The sequence below is a fragment of the Dromaius novaehollandiae genome, chromosome 1 (genome assembly GCF_036370855.1).
Source record: "Dromaius novaehollandiae isolate bDroNov1 chromosome 1, bDroNov1.hap1, whole genome shotgun sequence".
Taxonomy (NCBI): domain Eukaryota; kingdom Metazoa; phylum Chordata; class Aves; order Casuariiformes; family Dromaiidae; genus Dromaius; species Dromaius novaehollandiae.
In genome coordinates, this window is record NC_088098.1 from 12,813,862 (window position 1) to 12,838,547 (window position 24,686).

The following is a 24,686-nucleotide window of genomic DNA, read 5'->3' on the forward strand; positions in this document are numbered from 1 at the left end:
ATGATTTCATCATCTTTGGCTGATGCTTTTTATTTAATCTTAATATACATGCGATGTGAATTGGAGTAATCTGTTCTTTGCGTCATTGAATAAATCCATGAACGTGAAATACAGTCCCTGGTAAGCAGTGTGTACGCCCGTCTGCTATGGAGAGTCATTTAGACTTCGTTAGGTGTTTTGGGTGTGGGGTTTTTTTTTTTTTTTTTTGAACCTGGAAATCATTTCACTTAAAGAATAGTAAGGAATATAAGGCTTCATGACAAAAGAAGCTGTAATATCTGTTTCAGTTTCATTAATAGAATTTAATTTGTTTTTGTAGGTGTAGCATCTATGACAGTACCAGTGTACATCGCAGAAGTCGCTCCGCCACACTTGAGAGGCAGATTAGTTACCATTAACACGCTGTTCATCACGGGAGGGCAGTTTTTCGCAAGTGTCGTCGATGGACTCTTCAGCTACCTCGCAAAGGATGGATGGAGGTTTGTGAGCTGTTGTATTTAAAAGCAAAACCAGCATTGTTGTGATTTTGGCAAGCCTAGATAAATAATTGAAAAAAAAGTAATGGTTGACAACTATCATAATTCACGTCGGTAAAACAGAGTTTACGTATAAAGTGGTAAATCTGTATATTGAAATGGGACTTTAACTATTGCTAAATGATATGCATGCTACTTTCACTTAGGCTTAATATTTGCAATGTATTTAGCTTTTCTGACTTTATAGTAAACTTTAAAATGCATGAGCAATAAATATACGTCAAAAAGCTTTAATTACTGTCATGAGGATTGTAGTATAAAAGCATCTTGCCTCTTGCCTTTAGAATACATTACTCTTTTTTTTTTCTTTTTCTTCCCCCCCGCCAACCCGGCAAACTTCCAGTAGGTATGGTGCTATAGGTACAAAATAGAAGTGCATATTGAATATTCTTAATTTGAGGAATAGTCATCCAATCAGAATTGAAGTAATGGATATTGTAGCATAATTTTGTAGTTGCAGTTTAGATTATAGAATGATGTGACTCTCTTTTGCTCTGCTTTCTGGATATTACATTCTTCCTGTAGTAATTGCTAAGTGTTTCTGGACTGCTGCTGTATACCTTCTTTATGATGATGCATCATTTGAGAGAGAGAGAGATTAGAAATCTGTGTGGCTTAGTATTTTATGTGCTGTGATGACTTTCTTTTTAAAGAATAGCTAACAGATATATACAGGACAAATAAACTGCATATTTGAACTTTTGGAAACATGCTTAAGTATGTGTTTTTTGGTTTTTGGTGTTTTTTTTTTTTTTTTTTTTTTTTTTTTTTTTTTTTTTTTGGAACTCTCTTGGGAATGATATGCATGATGTTGTAGGGTCTTCAACCACCTTGGTCCTTGCAATGAAAAAATTGTAATATACAGAAGCCTAAATTAACTTACCAGAGCTTTGTGTATTGTCATGCTTTTCACCTTGTATTTTGAATATCAAAGAAGATTAGGATGGAGTCATTCTTTCTCTGAGGGAGGTTGTCAGGAGTGAAGAAATGATGAGGTCAGTTTAAACAAGAAAAATGGTCTGGAATTATAGTTCGGTGCTCATACTTCCCTGTATTGATTTTTCATACTACTAATCCAGGATTATTTGCTGAGATTTATAGACCAAATGAAAAAGCCTACATTCTTCATCAGATGGTCCACTTAGTGGTTTTTTGAGGCTTATCGTCCCAAGAGAAGCTTTTTCTAAGTCTTTTTTTGGAATCCCAATAACAGCAGCTTTCTAAATGGGTTAGACTACGGCTTATTGTGAACCTGTTCCCACAAAAGTATCTCAGTTTAGTTTTGTCTTTTTGTAATGAGAAGTCCTTTTAAAATTTGCTTTTGCATTTTAAAATTTTGCTTTCTTCATCCGAACGCATTGCTTTTTAGTTGCCATCTGTGAGGAGGATGAGAAAGTCTTGGGCTCTTTTGGCTTACCCTTATAAAGTTTTCTAAAAAAACATAGGGGAAAAAATCCCAAACTCTTAATTGTCACTCAAAGTTTGTTTGAGATGTTCTGCAAACTTCATTAATTTTGGATAATTTGTCTCTTTTTTTGTATTTTTGTTTTGCTTTCTTAAGTCCCATGCTCCCTCTCCTGTAGCGGTTCTGTATACTGTAGATCTTTTGTTGTCATTCAAAAAGATAGTCCTCCAGAAAAATCTCTCTCTCTGCATCGAGAAATCCCATGAATAAATTTCATCACTGCAGATTGTGTGATAGTGGGTATGAGCTAACAAAAATGGAACACTTGCCATTAAAGGCCTCTCTGACTAGAGCTCACACAAGGTGAATCCTCTGCAGAGGTCTCAGATGAGAAACGGTCTTGATGATGACAAACTCAGGAAGTGCAGGATAGATGAGCAGACAGCGAGGTGGATTGAAAACTGGCTGAAAGGCAGAGCTCAGCAGGTGGGTACAAGTCTAGTTGGAGGCCTGTAGATAGCGGTGTCCCCCAGGGGTCAGTACTGGGTCCAGTATTGTTCAACTTCTTCATCAATGACCTGGATGAAGGACAGAGTGCCCCCTCAGCAAGTTTGCTGATGATACAAAACTGGCAGGAGTGGCTGATACACCACAGGGCTGTGTTGCCATTCAGAGGGGCCTTGACAGGCTGGAGAGATGGGCAGAGAGGAACCTCATGAAGTTCAGCAAAGGCGAGTGCAGGGTCCTGCACCTAGGGAGGAATAACTCCATGCACCAGTGCAGGTTGGGGGTTGATCTGCTGGAAAGCAGCTCTGCAGAGAAGGACCTGAGGGTCCTGGTCCATGGTTAACCATGTGCCAGCAATGTGCCCTTGTGGCCAAGGCAGCCAATGGTACCCTGGGCTGCATTAGGAAGAGCATTGCCAGCAGGTCGAGGGAGGTGATCCTCCCCCTCTATTCAGCCCTGGTGAGGCCACATCTGGAGTACTGTGTCCAGTTGTGGGCTCCTCAGTACAAGAGAGACATGGAGCTACTGGAGTGAGTCCAGCAAAGGGCTACTAAGATGATTAGGGAACTGGAGCATCTCTCCTATGAGGACAGGCAGAGAGAGCTGGGCCTGTTTAGCCTGGAGAAGAGAAGACTGAGGCAGGGGGGATCTTGTCAATGTGTATAAGTATCTGAAAGGAGGGTGTCAAGAGGACGAGGCCAGACTCTGCTCAGTGGTGCCCAGTGATAGGACGAGAGGCAATGGGCACAAACTGAAACACAGGCAGTTCCGTCTGAACATGAGGGAAAAGCTTCTTTACTGTGAGGGTGACAGAGCACTGGCACAGGTTGCCCAGAGAGGTTGTGGAGTCTCCTTCCTTGGAGATATTCGAAAGCCATCTGGACACAATCCTGGGCAATGTGCTCTAGGTGACCCTGCTTGAATAGGGGGTTGGAGTCGATGATCTCCAGAGGTCCCTTCCAACCTCAACCATTCTGTGATTCTGTGAAACGGTCTTAATTAAAAAAAAAAAAAAAAAAAAAAAAAAAAAAAAAAAAAAAAGAAGTAGAATTGCTAATCCCTTTCCGCAGTTACAGAAATGTGCTTAGTTTTGAGAAAAGGTAACTATATACAGAAATGCATTTCTAGCTAAAATACTACCTGAAGTATTTGATCCTTATAGCCAATTAGCCTGTAGGTGTAATGACTCCCTAGACCTGGGGTCGGGTTGGGGAGAAAGGGATAGGGAAGATGTTATATAGGGAAAATGTTGCAACTTTCAAGGTAGCAGAAATAAACTGTGGAAAACAAAGAATGGATCTACTAGTCTGTCTGAATCACAGAAAAAAAATATAGGCTGAAAGGTACTCCAGAGGTCTGTAGTCCAATTTACAGCTCTCCAAGAAAGGTTACTCTAAAAAGTTAAATCAGGTTAGATTAGTTTACCTTGGGCTTTGTCCAGTTGCATTTTGAAAATCTCCAAGGATGGACACTTGCACTTCTCAGGACAACCTGTTCAGATGTTAAATCACTCTTACTGTGAAGATTTCCTCTTTCCTCGTCTTAAAACTGAATTTCCCTTGTTGCCCTTTGTGACCAGTGTCTCCAGTCCTTTCACTGTGCACTGTGAAAGGTCTGGCTCCATCTTCTCCCTGACCTCCTATCCAGGTGTGAAAGACTGCTATTAGGTCTCCCCTTAATCTTCCCTCTTCCAGGCTGCTCAAGCCCACTTCTCTCAGCCTTTCCTTTTACGCTGTATGCTCCAGTTTTCTCGCCATCTTAGTGGTCCTGTGCTGGACTATTCCTAGTCTGTAGTGCTCTCTCATGCTGGTGGTCACTGCCTTCCTGAGGCAGCCTCATGTGTGCTTAGTGAGAAGCAATTGCTTCCCGTAGCCTGCTGGCTCATGCTGGCTAACTTCTGCTAATGCAGTAATGCTATGTTTTACGTACATGCCAGGTACTGTTCTGCCTGATTGACTGAAGCTAAGTGAAGTGAAACTTGCACTGGACAGAAATTGAGACTATGCTAAAGATCAGGTATCCAAGGATTCTCACTCAGTGGCAGTGTGGAGCTGTTAATTGGGGAATATTTGTTTGTCTGTCCTCAGCTAATTTACTGCAGCCTGAGACTGAGCTGAAAAGAGTGCAGAGGGTTTGTCACCTGGAAAGAGTGGTCATCGCACTTATGGGGAGAAATCAGACGTTCACTCTTGAGTCATCACATACAAGAATGAAAACTACATTGTAGCTCTTAGTGACTAAATATTTATGTATTGCAGTGCTACAAAAAATAGCAAGGAATCTTACTTCCGCTTGTGTCTGCTTGGTCTTGGAAATGCTGGATATTAAATTAAAAATAAACAAAGGAAAAAAAAATATTTAACCTGACTCTTATGTCAACATAGCATTGTAAGCCCTGCTAATGCTATCTTAATAGTATTGTAGCAGTGTGTCTGAGAGGAGAAATGTTACAGCAGACTTATTAAATTTCATGCTAGATTTTTTTCAGGTCTGTTAGACATCTAGCTTCAAATGGAAAGCCTTGTATTCTATATAGGAAAGAACTATATTAGATTTCTGAAAGCTGGCTCACTGTATGTTATGCTCAAAGTTGCCTACTTTACTCTAAATGGAGTATATAAAGTTGCTTTATCTGGAAATAGCAACAACTCTAGAACTTGCAATGGATTTATGCTCTTAACTGAGCATTTTCCTTCTGGCCTGCTGCTTGTACTCTGCTTTGACCACAAACACATCAATTGGAAACTGACTTTAGTGACTGAGCACTTTCCATGGATTTCTTTTTTATCTTGTCCCCAGTAAACAATCCAACAGAGTCCAACTGGTAACCTTGACAGGCAGGGTCTAGCTTTCAGGAGTCTCAAGTGATTTTGCCTCTTAAGGTGAGTGAATATACCCAGCTGCTTAGTTCTGGAGGCTGCTGCTGCATGTAAGGGACTAAAAGGCTTTGATAAGTTCCTGAAGGACCAGAAACTGGGTAATATGAGTGTAAAGGACTAAATCCATTTAGTGGAATGTACTAAAAGATCCTTCTGCTTGCAGGTTGACAGAATGCAGCAGCTGTGCTTTTAATTTTGAAGGTTTTGATCTACTCTTCAGTTAAAATAGAAAAGGCTTTCTAAATCCACACAAATGCAAATACTGAATATACCGTTTGGTGAATGTCAGTGATGTATATGTAAAGGTGATTTCTGTATATGGCTACCTAAAAACTTCATGATGGAGGAAGAGCGTAGAGAGAAATGAGAATAACAGTGAGTAAGAACATTAGTGAATGAGAAATGGGAGCATTAGTGAGCTGGTGGCACTTGTTAGATAACTTGGCTGAAGACTGCTCAACTAATATTGCTTCCACAAGTTTACTATTTTGAATTTTTTTTTTCCTTCTGTTATCCTTTTTATAAATAAGGATGAGCTATACCATCCTTAGATCGTTAGAAAACAAGACTTTCTCAGTTTTTTTTTCTGGACCAAGATGATTTACTTGTATGGCCTTTGGAAATTTTAACCAGTTTTAGCAAGAACTTGAGGACTCAGCTTGGCGATGGAAAGACTGGCCTGCATGCATGTTGTCCAGGAATGGCCAGCCTCCTTCCATTACTGTTTGGGTGTTCTTTTTACCATTCTCCATTTTCTGCCCTGTTGTATTGCTCCTGTCATCCTTTGTTAAATCTACAAATGACACTCTAAGAAAGACTTTTTTCCATCTGCATTCAGAGTGCATTTGGACTTCTCAAATACATTTGGCTCATGACCCTGAAACTAGGTTTCCTTTGATGGTTTTACTGTTTTCCCTATTCTGTTATCAATCTCATTTTGTAGTACACTTTATAAAAACATCTGTGTGAGAGACTTAAGAATCCTCTGTGTGAAAGCATGCATTTTGAGGTTTGAAGAGAGGTGCTAGAGAAGAGACTGTTATTAATCCCCCTGATCTCCTGGTTGATTTCAAGATGTGAACCTATTTATGAGTATGGTATACCTCAATACTCAGTCTGAGGGCTTGTTTCTGGAGATGATTTAATGGTTATAACCACTGATGTGAAACCCATTTGGTTGTGATAATGTAAGGTAGCACCAGCATCATTTGAAGTCTATAATGGAAGCTAAAAAATCCCAGTCAAGGGCAAATGATGTATCGTATGTAAGGAAAAGATCATGTTTAAAAAGCACAACAAAATTATAGATTGTTCAGTAATGCTCGTAATTCCTCTTTGAGTAACTCATGAACGCTAAGCTAATAGTTTATAACTGGAAATTCTAAAGGGTTCTTACTCTTTATGGGTTTGATTAACTTTCTTTAAGTAACATTTGAGGCAAAGTTAAGATTCTTCTAGAGACTTAGTGAAAGGTCTTAAATGTCTTGTGTTATTGCAGAAAAAGCACAATGGCTAAATTTAAAATACGTGAACTCAGGCCTGCCTTGATACTTTGAGCAAAATTTTGTGCAATATATTTAATTATGAACAAGTACAATTCTGTAAGATTAGTTCTGCAGAAGTAAAGAACTGTTGGAAGCTTGAAATATTGCCATACATGTCTGGTTCAGTGTAGTTTACCTGCCATAGGTATCTGACAGTGTGATACGATGCTTTTTAGTACACGTATTCTGTTCTGCAATGCCATTTCCTTAGAGCTGCAAGCTTTGGAAAGAATTGTAAAGAATTCCAGCTTGCTCGTGAAAATGTTATTCATATTGTATGTGTGTTTTTTATTAAAGGAGTATAAAAATGTGAAGTGGGTAAATCAGAATTGAATTTGAAACAAGCTTCAATTTGAACAGAATTTGAAACTCAGCTTCAGTATGTTTTTGTCTTCTACAGTCTTTTCCCTTCACTTTAGTCAGAGTGAATCACAGGATGTGTGGGTGTTGTCATAGGTATCAATACTGACCACTGGAAGTGTAACCTCCCCTGGCAGTGGTAATTCTCTACAGAGTAGAGAATTAGCCTTAATAGTGTATATAGTAAAATACCACAGGCATCTCAAATTCTGTTTTGGCTTAAAACATGATTTTGCAGCTGGCTGAAAATGTAAGAGTGAACTATCTGCTTTAGTTAGAAATTTCTGAAAGTAAGACAGACATCTTCTTAAAAAGGAGCTTATTCTTTGGTCACGTGTTTCTGTGTATACATATTTACTGACCAAATAAAGCATTTCAGTGGCTATTTTGGCTTTTTTTTTCAGTCTCACTTTTATGTCATCAGCAATACCAATTAATTTTAAATAAGCCTTTGATTTCTTTTTCTCTTCTTTCTTTTCTTATATCTTTCTTTGATTTCTTTTTCCCTTGCCTTTCTTATATCTTTGCTGAAAGGGATTAGTTCAGTTCCCAGACTAATGGACTGTTTCAGGGTTTTATTTAGTCTGAGTTAGTATCTTCCAGAGCAATGGCTGTAGAGTCAGTGACAGAAGAATATTTAGTTGTGTACTGGAATTACAAGTGAGAATCCTATTTTCTAAAATATTTAAAGAGTATTATTCTTGCCTGCTTAATTTCTGCTCATAAGGAGTAAGAGGGGAGGAAGATAACGGGCAACCAGGTTCATGGTTTCTCCTAGTTAACTTTATGTTAGGGAAGTTTTACTTCACTGACAGACCATTCTTTTTGATGCTGCTAGGAAAAAGTCCGCGAAACACTCTTCCTAATAGATACATTTAACCTTTTGACTGAGCACATAATGTATTTTGATTTGTAAACTGAAGCTTAAGTATTTGTACATGACTGTTCATAGTATGTTTTTGTAGGTAAATATTAGACATTTACTTATTTATTTATTTTTAGGTACATGCTGGGCCTCTCAGCTGTTCCGGCAGTTATACAGTTTCTTGGCTTCCTGTTTCTTCCTGAAAGCCCCCGTTGGCTCATTCAGAAAGGCCAGACTCAGAGAGCACGGAGAATTCTCTCTCAGATGCGTGGTAACCAGGCAATTGATGAGGAGTATGACAGTATCAAAAACAACATTGAAGAAGAAGAAAAAGAAGTTGGTGCAGGTATGCCAAATGTTTATTGGCATCTCTGAGCATCAGTAAGGAGCTAAAAATTGAAAGAAAAGTTCTAGTCATAGCCTCTGTGAACCTGATGTTTTGTTTTTCTTGACTGTTATGCTATTGCTTAAAGTATTTCATATCTTGAAGTATTTCAGTCTTTTTATGCTTTTTATGCTTTTTGTGGGTTTGGATTGTTTGTTTTCAGGTCTTCACTGGGACAAATTTTAATTACCTTGAAGCTGATTTGATAAAAAGTGAAAATGGATCTTCGAAGAACAGCTAGACATTAAGAATCCTGTACCTAGGTCCTTGATCCCAATTAGACATTGGACTATTAGGTTCTGCGGAGAGCCACGGAATGTGTAGCATAAAAGCATTTCTGCTCAGTAGAAATAAAAGGAGCAGGAGTCTGACCCATTCTGTCCCTTATTTTTGGGCTATAGATTATGACTTTGTTTCTCTCTCTCTTTAAATCTTTCCTCCTGTTGTTTCACTTTTCATAAATTAAATTTGATGTTGTAGTACTAACTCTAGCTCAGTTGTTAAAGCACTCCTATATGCATCTGTAGCTTGGACTGGCACACTAGATATGAGGCTGTTGGCTTTCTGGGATGCGTAGCTCTCTTGAGTTTTTTTCCAGAAAAACTCGTTGTGTAGCTGGAGAACTTTCCTGGAGACGTTTTAGTGAAATGAAGCACGTTCCTAGGGAAGAATGAGGTTACAATGAGTCAGTGTTTTCCACTTGCATAATCCACAGCTTCAGAGCTTTCACAGAATGGCATTAAAGAAATAAGGATACTTACGAGTATATGCTGTCCAGTTTGTTATAACTGCTTATAAAGGTATAGATAAAGGTATTAGATAATTGTCACTGATAACTGGTTACAACTGGACTTCATCCCGTTTAACCCAAAGTGTTTATTGTTATAGAACAAAAGTTGTATTTCAGCATCAAGACAAACCTTTATTACCTCTTGTGACTTACAACTGGTATTTACAAGTCATATTAAATTGCCATTAGCTTCATTTCCTGAGGAGTTGTCTAGATATTCAGCACAGAATTTGGCATGCATCTTCCTGTTTGGCATGAACTTCCTGTTCATGATTTCATTGCCAAGTGTTCAGGTATTGACAACACATGCTTCTTCATGAATGTATGCTTCCTCAAAGGCTTTGCATTTCATTTTGCCATGTGTATTTCTTTATTTTATTTTGTATGTTCCTGCAGAACTTCTTAAATTACTCCTGTCAGACATTGTGGATATTATTCCAGTTTTGCCAAAAGCTTTATTGAGCTTTCTTGAGCCTGTATTTATAGTGTGTGGATGTGGAATCCAGAGAAAGACAGCTTTGTAGTTCAAAAATCATCCTGCCTACTTTAGCTAATAGTTTCTTTTCCTTTTCTGTCACTTCTTTTCCTGAAAGCAGAACAGGTGTTCTTTTTTATTAACTGATACACAAGCAGCTTCACCAGTTTCTCAGGTCATTGTTTTGTGTGTGAGAAGAAGTCTGTGTTTGACTCCTTCACTACCAGGGGAATAACAGAATGTAACCATAATGCTTTCTCAAGTCCCACACTTAAAAACTGTAATGCTTTTTGTAACTGTTTCATCAACTATTCTTGTCACCAAAAGATTGAATCATAGGAGAACTTCATTTGTATTGTTTAAGTTACTTTCTTAAAGATTTGGTTTTGATGTCTGTGATAAAACCAGAGAGGTTCATCACATTCTCTGGACGGTCATCAAACACCACCTGACTGGAAAATAATAAAAATGTCTTGAGCAATAACATCTATTTCCGAAGTTTTTTTTGTACCAGTGTGGGATACCTGCAAAGTGAATGATTCACATTTCTTTATCCTTTCCAATACCTTCAACCAAATCACTGCTGCTGCTTAGCAGCTTATTTTTGAGCATTTTCAGATTGGTATCAGGATACGGATATTTAGTGATATCTTTTTGATACTTTCCTTTTGATTGCTTATGCAAATGAAATTTTTTCTGGCAGTTATGAATATGGCTTTTGCCTGCTCTATTCTGTACTTCCAGTTTGACTTTTGGTGTTGTGAAGTCCACAACTTGAATCTAGGTTTTCTGGGAAAAACTTTGTGTTTTGAGAAGGGAAAGGGAAGGTATGGCATTCTGCAGTTACATTACAAAGCTAGTTGAATTTTGGTCAAGTCCAGCTGATCAGCCTCTTTTTAACACCGGCCCCCTCTCAGATGGTGGGGTTCTAGTGCAAGAGGGACCTGGCTATAGGAAAACCAAAGGCAGAAGGACTAAGGAGGGAGAAGTGAGAAAGGAGAGAGCTCTCTGGAGGTGTGGCAGCAGTAACTGATAAGTGCTAAGTCACATTCCCTTCAAATAGGCTGTGGATCTCTCAAATTCCCAGTGCTTGGACCAGGCTCAGAAGCCTTGGTGGGAGAGAAGAGGGGAGAGAGCAGACAGAAAGGGCTTATGATTGATCAAAAAGTCAATGATGTTGCTGGGAGAGGGTTCTGGGGTGAATCTTCACTTTCGTTAGCAAAACTAAGGTATGTCTTGCACTGCTGTTGAATCACAGTTTTTAGTACAGTTGAGGCAGATGTTCTGTACTGTATGTTAATTAAAGACAGGCAGTCAGGTCTTAGATACGCAGGTAAGTACTGGTGCAATGGCTTAAGTGCACAGGTACAGATGAAGTAACTGGTACTGCTAAGTAAGTTGGAAGGATTTTTCAATATTAATTCTAGAGTAAACACTTCAGAGTGAATTCAGTGGTTGGCAGTTTTGTGCATAACATACTATAGCTATCTAATAGAGTTACATACTTTTGTAAATGTATTTCATTTTAGACTGGAAAGAAATCATTACAGTGTCTATTAGTGAAATTTAAATATATCATTAATTTTCTGTACACTTAATGAATTACCAGTGTTCAGAGCAAGTCATGGGAAAGTATCAATCCATACTGTCTTTTGGGTGGAAGTATCTGCAAGTTGCATGGCTCTTCCTCATGTCTCTGCTCTAACAACATTGAGCTGTGATGTTCCAGAATATGTAGTGCTAGTGATGAGTATAGTACTAACTTTTACTTAACATCCTGATGAAATGAACATAATTTGTATTAAGATGGGACATTTGTTTTTGTTTTGATGAAGTATATGTAACCATGGATCAGTTACAGTAGGAGAGCAGTATAATCTCCCCCAGTTCTAGCTATCCCACATTCTTCTAACCTGTGAAGTAAGGTTGAGACTCCTGAGCTTATGCCTGTGGACCTTTACATTTTAGTCTGCTCCGAGCATTTGTATGCCAACTTTTGATCATGAAGATGTCACTTTCGCATGTTAATCTGCTTTGTAATTCTTCCCATGTAAAACCAGGCTGGGGTTTAGCAATGCATAAAGCTGTGGTGCTTATGTGAAATTTGCTCAGAGTGACTTAGAAAAATTTTAATACTGTTTAACCTACCATTCTGTGTCTGTACCAAAATATTCAGTAATGGGCATTGCTTCTAGGTGAGTCATTTTCTGGTGTTTTAAGTATTCTTAATAATTTTTTGTAATAGCCTATTTTTTTTCTGAGGCCAAGAGAGAAAGGTCTGTACCACTCTGTCTTTCGTTCTTACAGACTCAACTCATTTTTGCTTCTTCCCTGAGAATTTACTGTTGGATCAATGAGTCAGTCTCCTTCCTTGGGCTTTGCATTCCCCAGTTGGAGGTAAATGCATTATTATTTAAAAGGTAAAATCACCTAATTAGCATTAGGTTTCAGCTCATAACTTTACCCAATAATTTTTAGTTAAAATAGGGTATTACCAGAGAGGAAATCTAGACTCTCAGTCTTTCCTGGATACAGTATATTTCTATTTCTTGCAACTTCTCTTCTTAGCATTTTAGCTTGTCAGTCTTGCCTATGGCTTTGGTTTCAACGCTTTGACACTTGTCTCTCTAGAGAGGTACTGGAAGCTTTCAGTGTTTTCGTTCTTGATCGTAATTCTTCCCTTACTTCTGACAGTCTCTTCTATCTTTTGTCACTGCCTGACAGACCTGCAGTTCAGTAAGACATAGACATGCCTCTTACTATGGACATCAGCTGGAATTTCATTTAATGGAACTTGCTAATACTGTGATACTGGAGTAGGGCTGTGCAGAGATCTGAATCATTCCAATTCTAGAGACTCAAATCCGTATTTGAAATCTAAGTCTAGTTTTGTAATCTTAAGTGGCTGTTGTTATCTGTAACCATTACATGAAGTTAGATGGAAGTCTTTAGAGCAAAAGAAACAAAGGAGGTGGACGAAGGTTTCTTTGAAGAAAACCTGAGATTCAATATGGTTGATGGACATCTCAGCCTGAAATTCTTGTTTGTTACAACACCAAATGCAAGGATCAGTTGTAGATCATTTTGCCTTTGTATTTTCCAGGGATCATGGCCAATGCACAAAGTACTTACAAGGAATGTCTTTGTTTCATTCTTGTATTTTAACTATTTGAGTTTTAGAATTTTTTTTCAAGTCTGTTCTCTTAAGAACAAAAATTCTTCCTGTGTGGTGACACATCTTCTTTGGAATTTATTTTGTTTTGAGTTGAAGCCAAAACTGCAGCACTCCTGGATAATCAAAATTCATGCAGCGCAGGCAAATAAAAACATGGAGACATTTTATGTTCCAGGGTCTTGAGAAAGTGTACTGGGTAAATTCAGTGTACGATCCAGGGTTATGAGAAAAAAATCTTTAAAGCTCAGCAAGGAGTATTGAAAGTATGAATTACTGTATTTAAACTGGTAAACAGTTGAGGAAGAAGGATAAAAAGCTGTTTTTGTTCTACTTTTATCCTTAAAGTCTTTTAAAAGGCAGACTAATTCTCACAAATTTGACCTTTGAAAAATGCGGTTTATAAAGACCATTATCTTTTTCTAGCTTGCCTAGAAATACAGCTACTATATTCTAAAAGTAAGAGTTCATTTCTGGTATCTTAGAGCTCTGCTGATAGAAGGTAGCACACACAAACATGGGTTTGAGAACTTAAATATGCTTGGGGAATACTGGCTTTACAGATTAGATTTACCCGGCAGTACATTATGAGTCAAGCTTGCTTGGATGACTATAATCAAAAAAAGCCCAAAGTCTTGCACCTTAGTTTTCAATGTACTAATATAAATTGAATGATTATCTGAAAATGGTGGCTAACTACCTTTCTGAAGATCAGATATGCTTTAGGGTAGACTGCTCTGAACAGGCATTTTGGAACAAATTCCTGTTTACTTGAAGTCCAGAAAGAGATTTCAGGTAAGCTGGTCCTGAAGGGTAGAAAAGAGGAAACTTCATGGAAGCATAGAGAAGTGTTATTGAGGCAAGAGTACCTGGAGTTTGTATTACTTTATACACACACACACACCCTATTTTATATATATATAAAATGTGTGTGTGTGTATATATATATACACACAAAATATGTAATTTTTTAAAATTCAGATTTGCTATGAGTTTTTTGGAGGTAAAGTCAGTAATCTTTCCATTGAAAGCTTAGTATTAGTCCACAGCTTCTGAAACCTACAGGAAATTAAAACTAGAAGTCTATTTAAAAAAAAAAAGAGAGAGAGAGAGAGAGAGAGAAGGCATCTTATCTCAATCAGATCAAAAGTAAATCTGTGCATAATGATTTTGTTTTAAACAAAATGGCATTATTTATAGATTGAAGCTGAATTTCCTCATGTAGGGGTAGGATTTGCTGCCCTTCATCTGAGGTAGCTTGTGGATCTATGTGTCTGCAAAAAGTGGTGGATGCCACTCCAAATTATCAGTGTATCACTGACTGTTCAGCTACTTTCTACATTAATGTTTTGGAAGAGAGACGTTGTTTTGTGCCAACTTATGTTTCAGTGGGAGACAGCGTTGGAAGAATAAGACTAGGGATTGACATCCTTTCATGAGAGAATGTGGTCCTTGTAAAGCTGACTGAAAGAAAGGCTGTGAATAAAGATAGTATCTAGTTTTCTTTCAGTTCCATCCAGGGAAACAGGAATTTGAAACTTTGTTTGCATTTTGTTTTTTAAACACAACCCCACCCTCCCCAAACCCCTCTGCATTTCATTTCTATTTGCTTCATTTTCTTTCTTAATAGGAGCAAGCAAAATTAGCCATTTTTGGCTGATTGCTCAGATAATATTATTAGGGCCTGCATTTTGTGTGTGTTTGGTCCAGCTACAGTACTTCAAATTTATAGAAAATCATTGTTTTCCTTTAATACAAAAGCTTTTTTTTTGTACTTTCTCTAGCTAGTCTAACAGACTTGCACTAGGTTGTTTTCTAGAAGCAGTATACTTTTGGCCACAATTTTCATGCTTTCTAGAAGCTCAGCTCAGTTCTAAAGCAGGGAGCTAGACACATTTCTTGGGTTTTTGAAAAGTAGTGCTTAGCTGTATAACTTGACTTGTTATCAAAGGTTTGCTATATAGTCTGATAAACTTTAAACAGCATTGAAACTGTATTCATTTACAATGGTTCCTTCCCACTGATAGTTCGTCCAGGTGGAAAAGTAACATGACACAAGTAAGGACACAAGGTGGAAAAGTAACATGACACACAGTAATTTTTATTTTAGCACAGCTGGACTCAGAGATTCTTGGAAGAAGTGAACTTCGAAGAATTAGAGAAATACTCTTGGTGAGCAAAAGAAAAATGAATGTGTACAGCATGAGTAAAAGTAAAGGAATAAAGCAAGCAGAAAAGACTAGGAATAGGGAAAAGAAGCAGCAGACCTGAAGATGCTGGTTCTTAGAGCATTAAGGGGCAGACTTACTCTGAACAACAATAGTACTGGTTTGTTTTTCAGTACAGAAATTGAGATAAATTAATGCATAGATACCTCCTGACATCTGTCTAACTGATATGGTTTATTAAACCAGAAAGGGAGAACTGGGAATTGAGAGGGGCTGGAGAAAGAGAAGGCTGTATTGGGAGAAGACAGTTGTAAGATTTTAGTGGTGGGACAGGACGGGAAGGGCAGAATACTTGTGCTTAAAGGAAAGTTATAGCATGTAGCTCGAGGCTTGAGACGTATGGCAAAGGGCCAGACTAATTGGTAATGAAATTCTGATAACCTCTCTTGAAAAAATCAGGCTAGGATTTATTACTGCAGGCTTGCTTGCCAGATTTATTCCTCTTTGATTTGAATGGAAAATAACTGATTAGCGCTGGAGTTGGTATGCCTCGATAGGAAGCTGGGTCCGAGGTCATACGGGTGGAGCAGGTAGTGCAGCCAGCCTGACGCTCCCATCGTCTTGTTGGAAATAGAATTTTGAATTTCCTGGGTATGTTTGTGTGAGAGACGGGCACGCGCTGCGCTACAGCAGACTTTAACTCTCTGGACCTTTATTTTTATAACATAGTTGCATTGATATACTTATTTCTTGTCTGAAATTATGGATCTACTTTTTTATATTTATGTCTATTGTTAAGAAGTAGTAAAGTTATGTTGCTTCTAGAGCTACTAATGGTATTCAAGAGCTCAGTTAATTAAAAAGTCTGGTTCTTCACCGTTTCCCTGCAGGATCGAACATCTGAACTGAATACACAATTCTAAACTGAATACTCCCACTTGAGCTGCCTATTTACAGGCAGCAGAGATTTAGACAAAATAGACAGTGTTGTGTGAAAATGGTAGTGGGCATAGGGTCGTCCCCCCCCCCCCTTAGGGTTACTAAGGCATAATTATAACACTTCACTAAGCTTAGCAATATGATTCGTTATTTAGCTTTTAGAGCATGTTCTGTGACAAAAGTTAGCTATAATCTCGTAGCTTCTTTGCTCTCTAACCTTGTGAAGATGAGTGGTAAATCTAAAATGGATTTAATGTTTTCAGTAACAATATTTATATGTAAATGCCATGAACAAGTGGCTGAGCAAACTTTACCTGTTGATCCCATTTTAGTTTTTTCAGCAAAATCATTAAAATTACAACTTCTTTTTAAAAATAATATTGCTTTATGGTATTGTAGGAACCAAATGGGTACAGGGCTGACTCTTCTTCCTCTGCTGCCTCCTAGATGCCCTCAGGTGACAGAATTTTTCTACCCATCAGATGCTAATGATGCTTGAGCAGCTGTACTTTTCCTTTCGATCTGTGGTCAGATCTATCTAGTATTTATAAAACCTGTTTAAATTGAGGTCATCTGTTAGTAGGAAAAAAGCATTAGGGAGCAAAAGGGGTTTTAAACAGCCTTTGCCTAAAGGGTTAGGGTTTCTTTTATGTAAAGGCTTATTCTACTCCTCTAATCTAGTCAGGCTTTGTTTTCTTTGGAGACCTTCACCAAGGTATCGTCTGTCTGATTTTGTCCAATCTTCATCTTTTGCTCTTGCTTTTTAAAATATCAGTATTGTTTTTCGATCTCTTCTGTTTTCAAAACACTTTATTGTGATATTCTCCTAACAAACCTAAGAGTTTGTTTCAGAATAAGCAGCTCTCTTTGCATGTTGCTTGATAGTTAATCCAAAGTATTCATGCACTGGGTATTTCGGTAAACCTAGTAAACAATACTGAATTAGTAAATGGCATTATCAGTGAAATCTATCAGAGTCGCATGGTGGCAGGTATTATATATGTTTTTGTTTGGTTAGAGATAGATTTGAGAGAAAGGAAAGAATGCCTTGAAGTAATTTGCTGCTGAGTATGCTGCTTGTATGGCTCCCAAAATATCCATTTAAATGTTCTCTTACACAAATATCTTTGAGCTCTCCCTATGCTCAGAAAGCAAGTTGTTGGAATCTCTCATCCTTTTGAAAATAAATGAAAAACAGTATAGTACTTCCTCCCTTATGAGTATTTGATCAGAATATGTCTTTGGACCTTGTGCTTTCACCCTGTAGATAAGAAGCAAGGTTTCTTCTTCTGTGTTAAATTCTGCTTGACTGTTAGTGATTTTTAGGAACGATTAACTGGTTCAGAATCTCACTTCATAATTTTTCAGTGAGCAAAAAGTTAGAATTCTGGTTCCTTGTCTTTTTTTTTCCTTTCTGTCTGTCTTTTTTTTTTTTTTTTTTTTTTTTTAATGGTACCATAAACCATCCTGATGTCCACTAGCTGTGTAGTAGCATGTTAATCTTGGTTTAGAACCCATTTGCCAAGAGCTTCCCCTTTCTATTTGTTTGGTCTTAGAAGCAGAAGGGACAAGCCCATTTTCTCCTTCTATCACTTCCATGCATGATCCATGGGCTTATGCTTTTCATGTGGTGTTTTTGTAAGTGAAGTACTTTCAGGGAAGTCTGGTGTGATGTCTGAGGTGTTTTTTTTGTGTGTATTGTAAAATATTCTGAGATCCTGGAAAATGTCAGTGTGAATTAGGGATTTTTATATGGCGTATGTTTGTATGTGCGGTAACTAATGCTGGGTGAATAATTCACAATGAATAGTTTATCTAATTAATTTAGCTTTTCTTTCTACTTGTCAGTTGTATGTGGGGAAACTGCAGTTTCCTTAGACATACTTGTTTTGGAAGTGTTAAAGTGTTTTTGAATTTTACTGTGTGAAGCTACAACAAATTCAGTGAATACTTAATACCTGCAGTAAAAACCCTTTGGAAAATGTGGCTTTCACAAGTATTAAACAGTACTTAAATCCTGTTCTGGAAATATCTGTACAAATAAAGTTCTGAATAGCTCAGTCAACAAAATAAGAAATCTTGAAAAAATCAGTAAGATTGTGCTTTCCCCTTCGCCCCTCAATTTTCAGGTTTCTCTTTTATTGAAAAAACAATTCTTTCCGAAAGTCTCCCGCTATCGCACTATGAAATGCAAGAATGGAAATGGTAACCAAAAGTCATTAGTCATTTTTTAGCCTGTATTTTTGGGAAACCACTATTCTGGTAAAATCTCTTTTCTTCATTTCTCTGAAGAGAGATCATTCCAATGTTATAATAGTAATCAATTTGTGGATTTTTTTTTTCACTGAACATTCGGAAGTAAATATCTATTATGGATAATGGTGAGTTTGAACTTTTTTTCTCTGTTGCTGGACATACTTGAATTCTTCTATTTCTGTTGAATATTCGAATATTTGCTAAGTATCATATGGAAAATACTGGCTCACATTCAAAATAAGTTATCCAAGAATGCAACCATAGTGACTTATGAATGAAGAAACCATTCTTTCCCTAATATTGTTAAATTTAAAATTATATAGTAACTAAAGGATTTGGGAACATAAAAAATTTCTTCTCCTGATCTTTTCTCTAAAAATCCTCCTCCTGATCATATTTAGTTGCATCCAGTTCCCTCATCACAGGCTAGTATTTAGTGTTGTCAAACCTGGCATATTAATATTTTTCCTCTTCTGTTGCAAGTGATTTGCAGAATTACTGCAAAATGGCCAGGAGTTCAAGTGGATGTGTTGTATATGACTACTTCAATATTTGTGATTGAGCATGCTTCATGTTCATTCTGTCCTCTTACTGTGAACTGTGAGTTATTACAGGAGGTCATGAAACAAGTATCTTTGCTCTGAAGTGTGATAGCCTTGATCTGCCGCCAGTGCCACGGGGGCAGGCCGTGGCCCTGGGAACCCTATTAACATTTGTGGCGTGCAACACCAGTGCTGTGTCGGTGCGTCCGAACTCGTGGGAATCGGCAGTCTGTGCGCGCTGGGCTGTGTGGGCTTGCAAACGCTTCTTCCCTGTGATGCCTAGGAGAACAGCACTGCAGGGGAGAAGGAAGGTTGTGGATCTTCCTTTTGGTAGTAAAACTGCATGGATATATTCATTTTTATCAGAGTGCTGAACATCTTTAATTTTTCTGTGCGTTCTGCATGGTATCAGTGGATATGAAAGGACAGAAATAGTCTTTGGTGCAAATCTGCTCTAAACATTAAATTATCAAAACATAAGTCAACTAAAAAATAACTGAAAATGGATCAATTTAAGGGCATAGATAACTTTAAAGTAATTCCTTTTGTAATTACATACGATAGGTTGTGCTAGCTTCATTTCATTTACTACAGGTATCTTGTGCAACACAAAATAAATGCAATTTTCAGTGTAGCTGAGGTGTATGTAGCTCACTTAAGAGAGTGCAAGTGTGGTTATAAATGAATAAATTGCAATGTCTTCTGTACTGTGCATTGTGGAAAGTACAGTATTGGCTATGAGCCTATAGACTTCCTTTTTAGTTAAAGCAAACATACGTTTCTATGGCAATAAAAGTAAATTTAAAATGTAGGTGGTTCTGGCTGTTGCTAGTTTGAAATAAAGGTGGCACTTGCAGAATAGTTCATTTCACAGCCAAAGGAAAATAAGACTTTTGTTGAAGAAAAATGGATCTAAAGTGCCCCATATTTTATTTTTTTCTAATTGTATGCTCTTTTTGACACTTTTTTCTCCCTCTAATTTTTCCTTGTTTCTTTCCACTTAGTCTGGCAAAAATAGAACTCTGCATTAAAAGGCTCTACTCTCTCATTATTATCAAGTGATTTTAACTCTAATGGTGATTTGTATTACTTCTGCCTCTTTCATATTTTGTTGGGACTTCACATTTTTAATGTTTTGTTAGGTGATGATTATTTTTAGTAGTATCTAGCCCAGAGGTGAGAGGCCTATGAGTGTTATAATGGAAGATAAATTAAAGCAGTGTTTATGAAAGATGACCAGATTGGTGGGGTTGGTAGGGGATAACAAGTTGCAAATAAATTGAGTTAAATATAGTGAGAAGTGTTTATCCGACTCCAATTACAACGCAGTGTAACAATGGAAGAGGTCTGATGCTTCATTTCATCTCTAGATTGGATTGTTTAGAGCTTTACATGCTTAAAACTCTTTTGAAGCACATTCCCAGGAGAATAATTCATTATAGAATATCCAAATATCACGTATTCATGAATGAGTGGCCTCAAGTTAATCATCCTGCCCCCATCTGCCAGAGTTGGAATCCTTCAAGCTGTTTGCTTTTTTGGTCTCCAGGTCTTCCCATTGAAATCAGCAGGGAGAAGTATAGAGTCTGAGGACTGAATATCTGGATTTTCTTTTTTTTCTTCATTTAAGATGGGAGCATGAGCAGCCTGTTTCATTCATATATGAGAAGATGTCTTACAGATAAAAGTTGTTGTTACTTAAGTGTAGCATGTGCATACAGTAAAAGCCAAATGGTGCCTTTTTGCTCACTTACACACTTTGATTTGTTGTGCAGTAGCCTGGCAGATAGTTTGACAAATACCAAAAATGCTTACGTGCACTGGGAAGGATGGGGACATACGGTTCCAATCCAAGGTTGAAACTGGATCATTCAGTTGATCTTAGTTTCGTTAAATCTTCCTTTGCAACAACAGCAAAGATTTTTTTAAAGTTGTCAGTGGAGACTTTTTAATATGAATATATCAACCTAAATTTGCAGAATTCCTATTATCTGAGATGCACACTCATTTCTCTCATTGCGGTGAGTGCTCACTTGGATGTCCTAGATATTCAAATTATCAGTGTTAACTACTCAGTGTAGAAGACGGTAGGTGAAATATCATGAAAATATATACAGTCTATGCCAAGTGATGGCTTATTTTGGTGCTGGAATGGTGGCTCAAGTGCTGCAGTTCCCATCAGTCAGGAGCTGGCCTTGCACCCTTATGCTGTCAGCAGCCAATGAAGCTGTTCACGTTGGTTGCTTTATTAGGGAAAAACTGCCCAGATTTATTTAGATCTGCACGTAAATGTAACAAATCATGGATAACGAATACTGTAGTAAACGTAGAAATAATATATGTATTCTAGTGCTGCATAATAATAATGTTTTGAATTAAATGTTTCTTGACATGCAGTATTAATAGATGTACTTTCTTGAATATGCAGAAGGACACATTTTAAAATGTAGTGTAAATTTATTATATAATAAAATGCAACTGTAATGCAACCCAGCAGCATCACGAGGGAAGTAGAATTTACTTTTAGGGGGAAGGCGGGATAAATAGTGTGTATTTTGGAAGTTTGGGCAGTTGTTGCTCCGTTCAGTGTTTTGCTCTGTTCCAAGAAACATTACCATCTGCAGCCAATCTCTTTTGTAATACGTGAGCCCAGGCACCAACTACAAAATACCAGCTGGTCCATACAGCACTGTACTTGACAAGCCCCCAAAATATCAATGAGGGAGGTTCAGGATAATCTCTATTCAGGCGCAGGCAGATCCATTAAAATGTGAGTTCTGGAAAACCTTCACAAGTCTTTCATGGATGCAGCTGCAGATTCCTAGATCCTGCAGTTTGATAGATATGTTAGGAGTTATTACATTAGAAAAATACCTTAAAATAAGGGTTTCTAATATTCTTTGAGTTTATAGTGGTTTTTCACATTAGCTGAAACTAGTTTTCAAAGTGAACAGAGAGTTATCTTTAAATGTAGTTTTAATCAGCTTGCATCCTTCTGCCCTGATATAAACTCTTGTTCCTTTCTTCTCTACTGGTAGTAGAGAGAAATTAACACACACAGGCTATGTTACATGCCTTTTCCCACCCCATATGTTTGATACCTCGTGAAACTGAAGAGCTGTCTTCAATTTTAGCTCCACAGTTTCATAGCAGTTTTCCTTATCGTGGCTAGGATAATTTTAAACAGTACTCTTTTCCCTCTGTAGCTCTTCTTCTTAACTGTATTTATTTTATTTGGTGATAAAATTTCCACTCTACACTCTTAATTTGTTTGTAAATTTAAATATTGGTTCTGTTGCCTTGGAATTAGACCTAATTTTTGCTTACATTTAGTAATAACGATATTAAGACATTAGTGTTATATTAGGCAAAATCTATGCGTTTTAAATGTCTTTAGGCACTGAAAACTACTAATCAGTTTTGTGTAAATGCTACAAGATGCAATACTCAAAGTGTAGTATTTCCTTGCTATGGTGATTAAACAGAAGGTTTTTTAGTAGTCCTTTCATCAGCTTATAATAGTTGAAATGGCTACAAAGAGAAAAAGAATTTTCTTCCATTGAGCCTTTAATGACACAACTATTTTTACAACATAAGTTGCCTTTAAGGCCTGAGTTTTAATAATGCATTATATGCAAACTTTACATGTAGGATAAATTTGGATTTGACACTCAAACTAGTTCAAAAAGATTTTAAATTTACTTGTTTAATTGGAAAAAAAATCACTAGTAATTTATTTAAAGGGGATTTGATTATACTTTTGGCAAAGTGCAGATCTTTCTTTGTCTGTTAGTGAGAGATTATGTGATATTTCTCAGGATGAATGCTTCTTCTGGTTAGATAGATCAGGTGTATATTTTGCCTCCGTTGCATTTCTTTGTACAAGCATGCAAAACTGTCTATTACTACAGCAGCTGAACCACTCCTGTGATAATACAATGCAAGTAAACTTCTCATGTGTTTGGTAAAGTACATTGTAATTTGAATTAGTGGTAATCCTAAAATCAAGAAAATAATTTGCTTTTAAATATTAAAAAAAATTATAATAATAAATAATATATGTATATTTGAACTTTAAAAAATGCAACGTGCTCATAAACTGTAGAACTTTGCTTATTTTCTAAATATATCTAATGTAACTGTCAAATGCGTTGTGTATCCTCCCAGACCTTAAAGAAACTTGTTGAGAAGCACAGCACAGAACTAAACTCCTTAAAGACACCAGCAAAATACTTTCTTCTGTTTTCCTCCATTTGGATGCATTTTGGACAGGGAGCATATAAACTGGGCTTCGATTCCCTTCGTAATTGTCCCACTAGTAAGATTCTGTGCACTTCATAACCAATGTATAATAACCTCTTATATTGCTTCATTGATGTGAATTCAAGGTCAACCTGCTATTTTACAGGAAGAACAATTGAGGTGGTATGATTTAACTTCCGGCAGAGCTGAGAATAGACCCAGGGTATCAACTATTTGATTACAGCTTAGACACAATATAGTTCACATACTGCATGTGCCACCTGTGAAATGTGCTTATGCAATTTACTATTCATTTTATTGTATGTCAACTTCTGGTCATTAGACAGTAAATCTCTTACTGCCTAGAAGATTATTTTTGACGAGAAGTCTGTGTGGACCCAACTGAGTGTAGACAGATAGTTGTGTAATTAGTTACTAAAATGTGTTGGTAACGCAAAGAACGTTCAGCAATGATAACTTTAGAAGAACGTGCAGAAGCAGAGAGAAGCATTCACACATTTGTGAAAACTAAAGAATTAATTGCCTGTATTTCTGCTTCCTTGTTCATTTATGTAGTCCCATTAGCCCTGTCTTGGTTCAAACAGTAGCCAATAGAAGATGCTTAGACAAGAGTAGAAGAAGATCACAAATGTGTATGATGTTTTACCCAAGTACTCTTCCAGTTTCTGATCACTTTTGGATTTATCTTCCATGAAATTGTCTGGTCTCCTCATGCAAAATTTTAGTATGATATGCGTACTGAAACTTTAACCACAGATTAACCACAGGATGGAACATGAATGGCACTTTTAATTCTGCAACTTTTTTTAAATCTGACTTTCCTTTCTGCTTGTCAGCATGTTTTATCATGCATTTAGATGGCCTTTTTTCTGAAACATCTAAATGTTTTAAAAGTTTATGGAAACTAATTCTATTTTTTAACTGAACTTCGTTAACAAACAGGAGGTAAATCCTATCCCCTGGCATATCACGTACATGAAAATTTCTTTGGCCTTTTTCAGAAAAGGTTTTTGTTGTTTTTTGTGTTAGCTCTCTGAAGTAGAAAATGCCCTTACATAGCAGGTAAACACTTATCTTTTGATTTCTTTATAACTATCTTTTCAATACCTTAAAGGTAATAAAGTACTTCTATTCCCAAGCCAGAAAATGGACAAAGACTTTGCACCAAAGGAAGTTCCCAAGAGTCACGTGAGGCCTGTGACTGGATTCAGATCCCTGGACTAGCAAGGGCCAATACTAGACCATTCTCCAGATCTTATCCTGAAATGCATATGTGTGTATACATATGTATTTATATACCTTGAGGGGGAGGAGAGAATGCATGCCACCCATGGGAGAAATCTTTTTTTCCCCAGAAGATTCAAGCACAGGTACTGACAAAGCTGGCTTAGTACTGACACTTCTGTCAAATGTGTCAAAGTGGATGCTGCTAAAACGAGCAAATATTCAGGTGGTTATTCCATAGTTTAAATGTCTTGGTGTTTGAATAGATTTCCAGTTAGTATAGGGCAATATTCTTTTGTGTGTCCTTGTGTGGAGGTTGGCCTGAGTAATGTCTGTGCATTAAAAAAAAAAAAAGAAAAAAAAAAAGGTATGACTG

General features: G+C 37.2%; 1 protein-coding gene across 2 annotated transcripts in view; it reads left to right on the forward strand.

Moving 5' to 3' along the window:
• Positions 1-24,686, forward strand: part of SLC2A13 (solute carrier family 2 member 13) — a 168,267-nt gene that overhangs the window by 31,007 nt on the left and 112,574 nt on the right. For both annotated transcript variants that reach the window (XM_064505975.1, XM_064505980.1), the window contains exons 2-3: positions 320-479; positions 8,234-8,442. In XM_064505975.1, the coding sequence (XP_064362045.1) occupies positions 320-479; positions 8,234-8,442 (369 nt within the window). The remainder of the gene's footprint in view (positions 1-319; positions 480-8,233; positions 8,443-24,686) is intronic.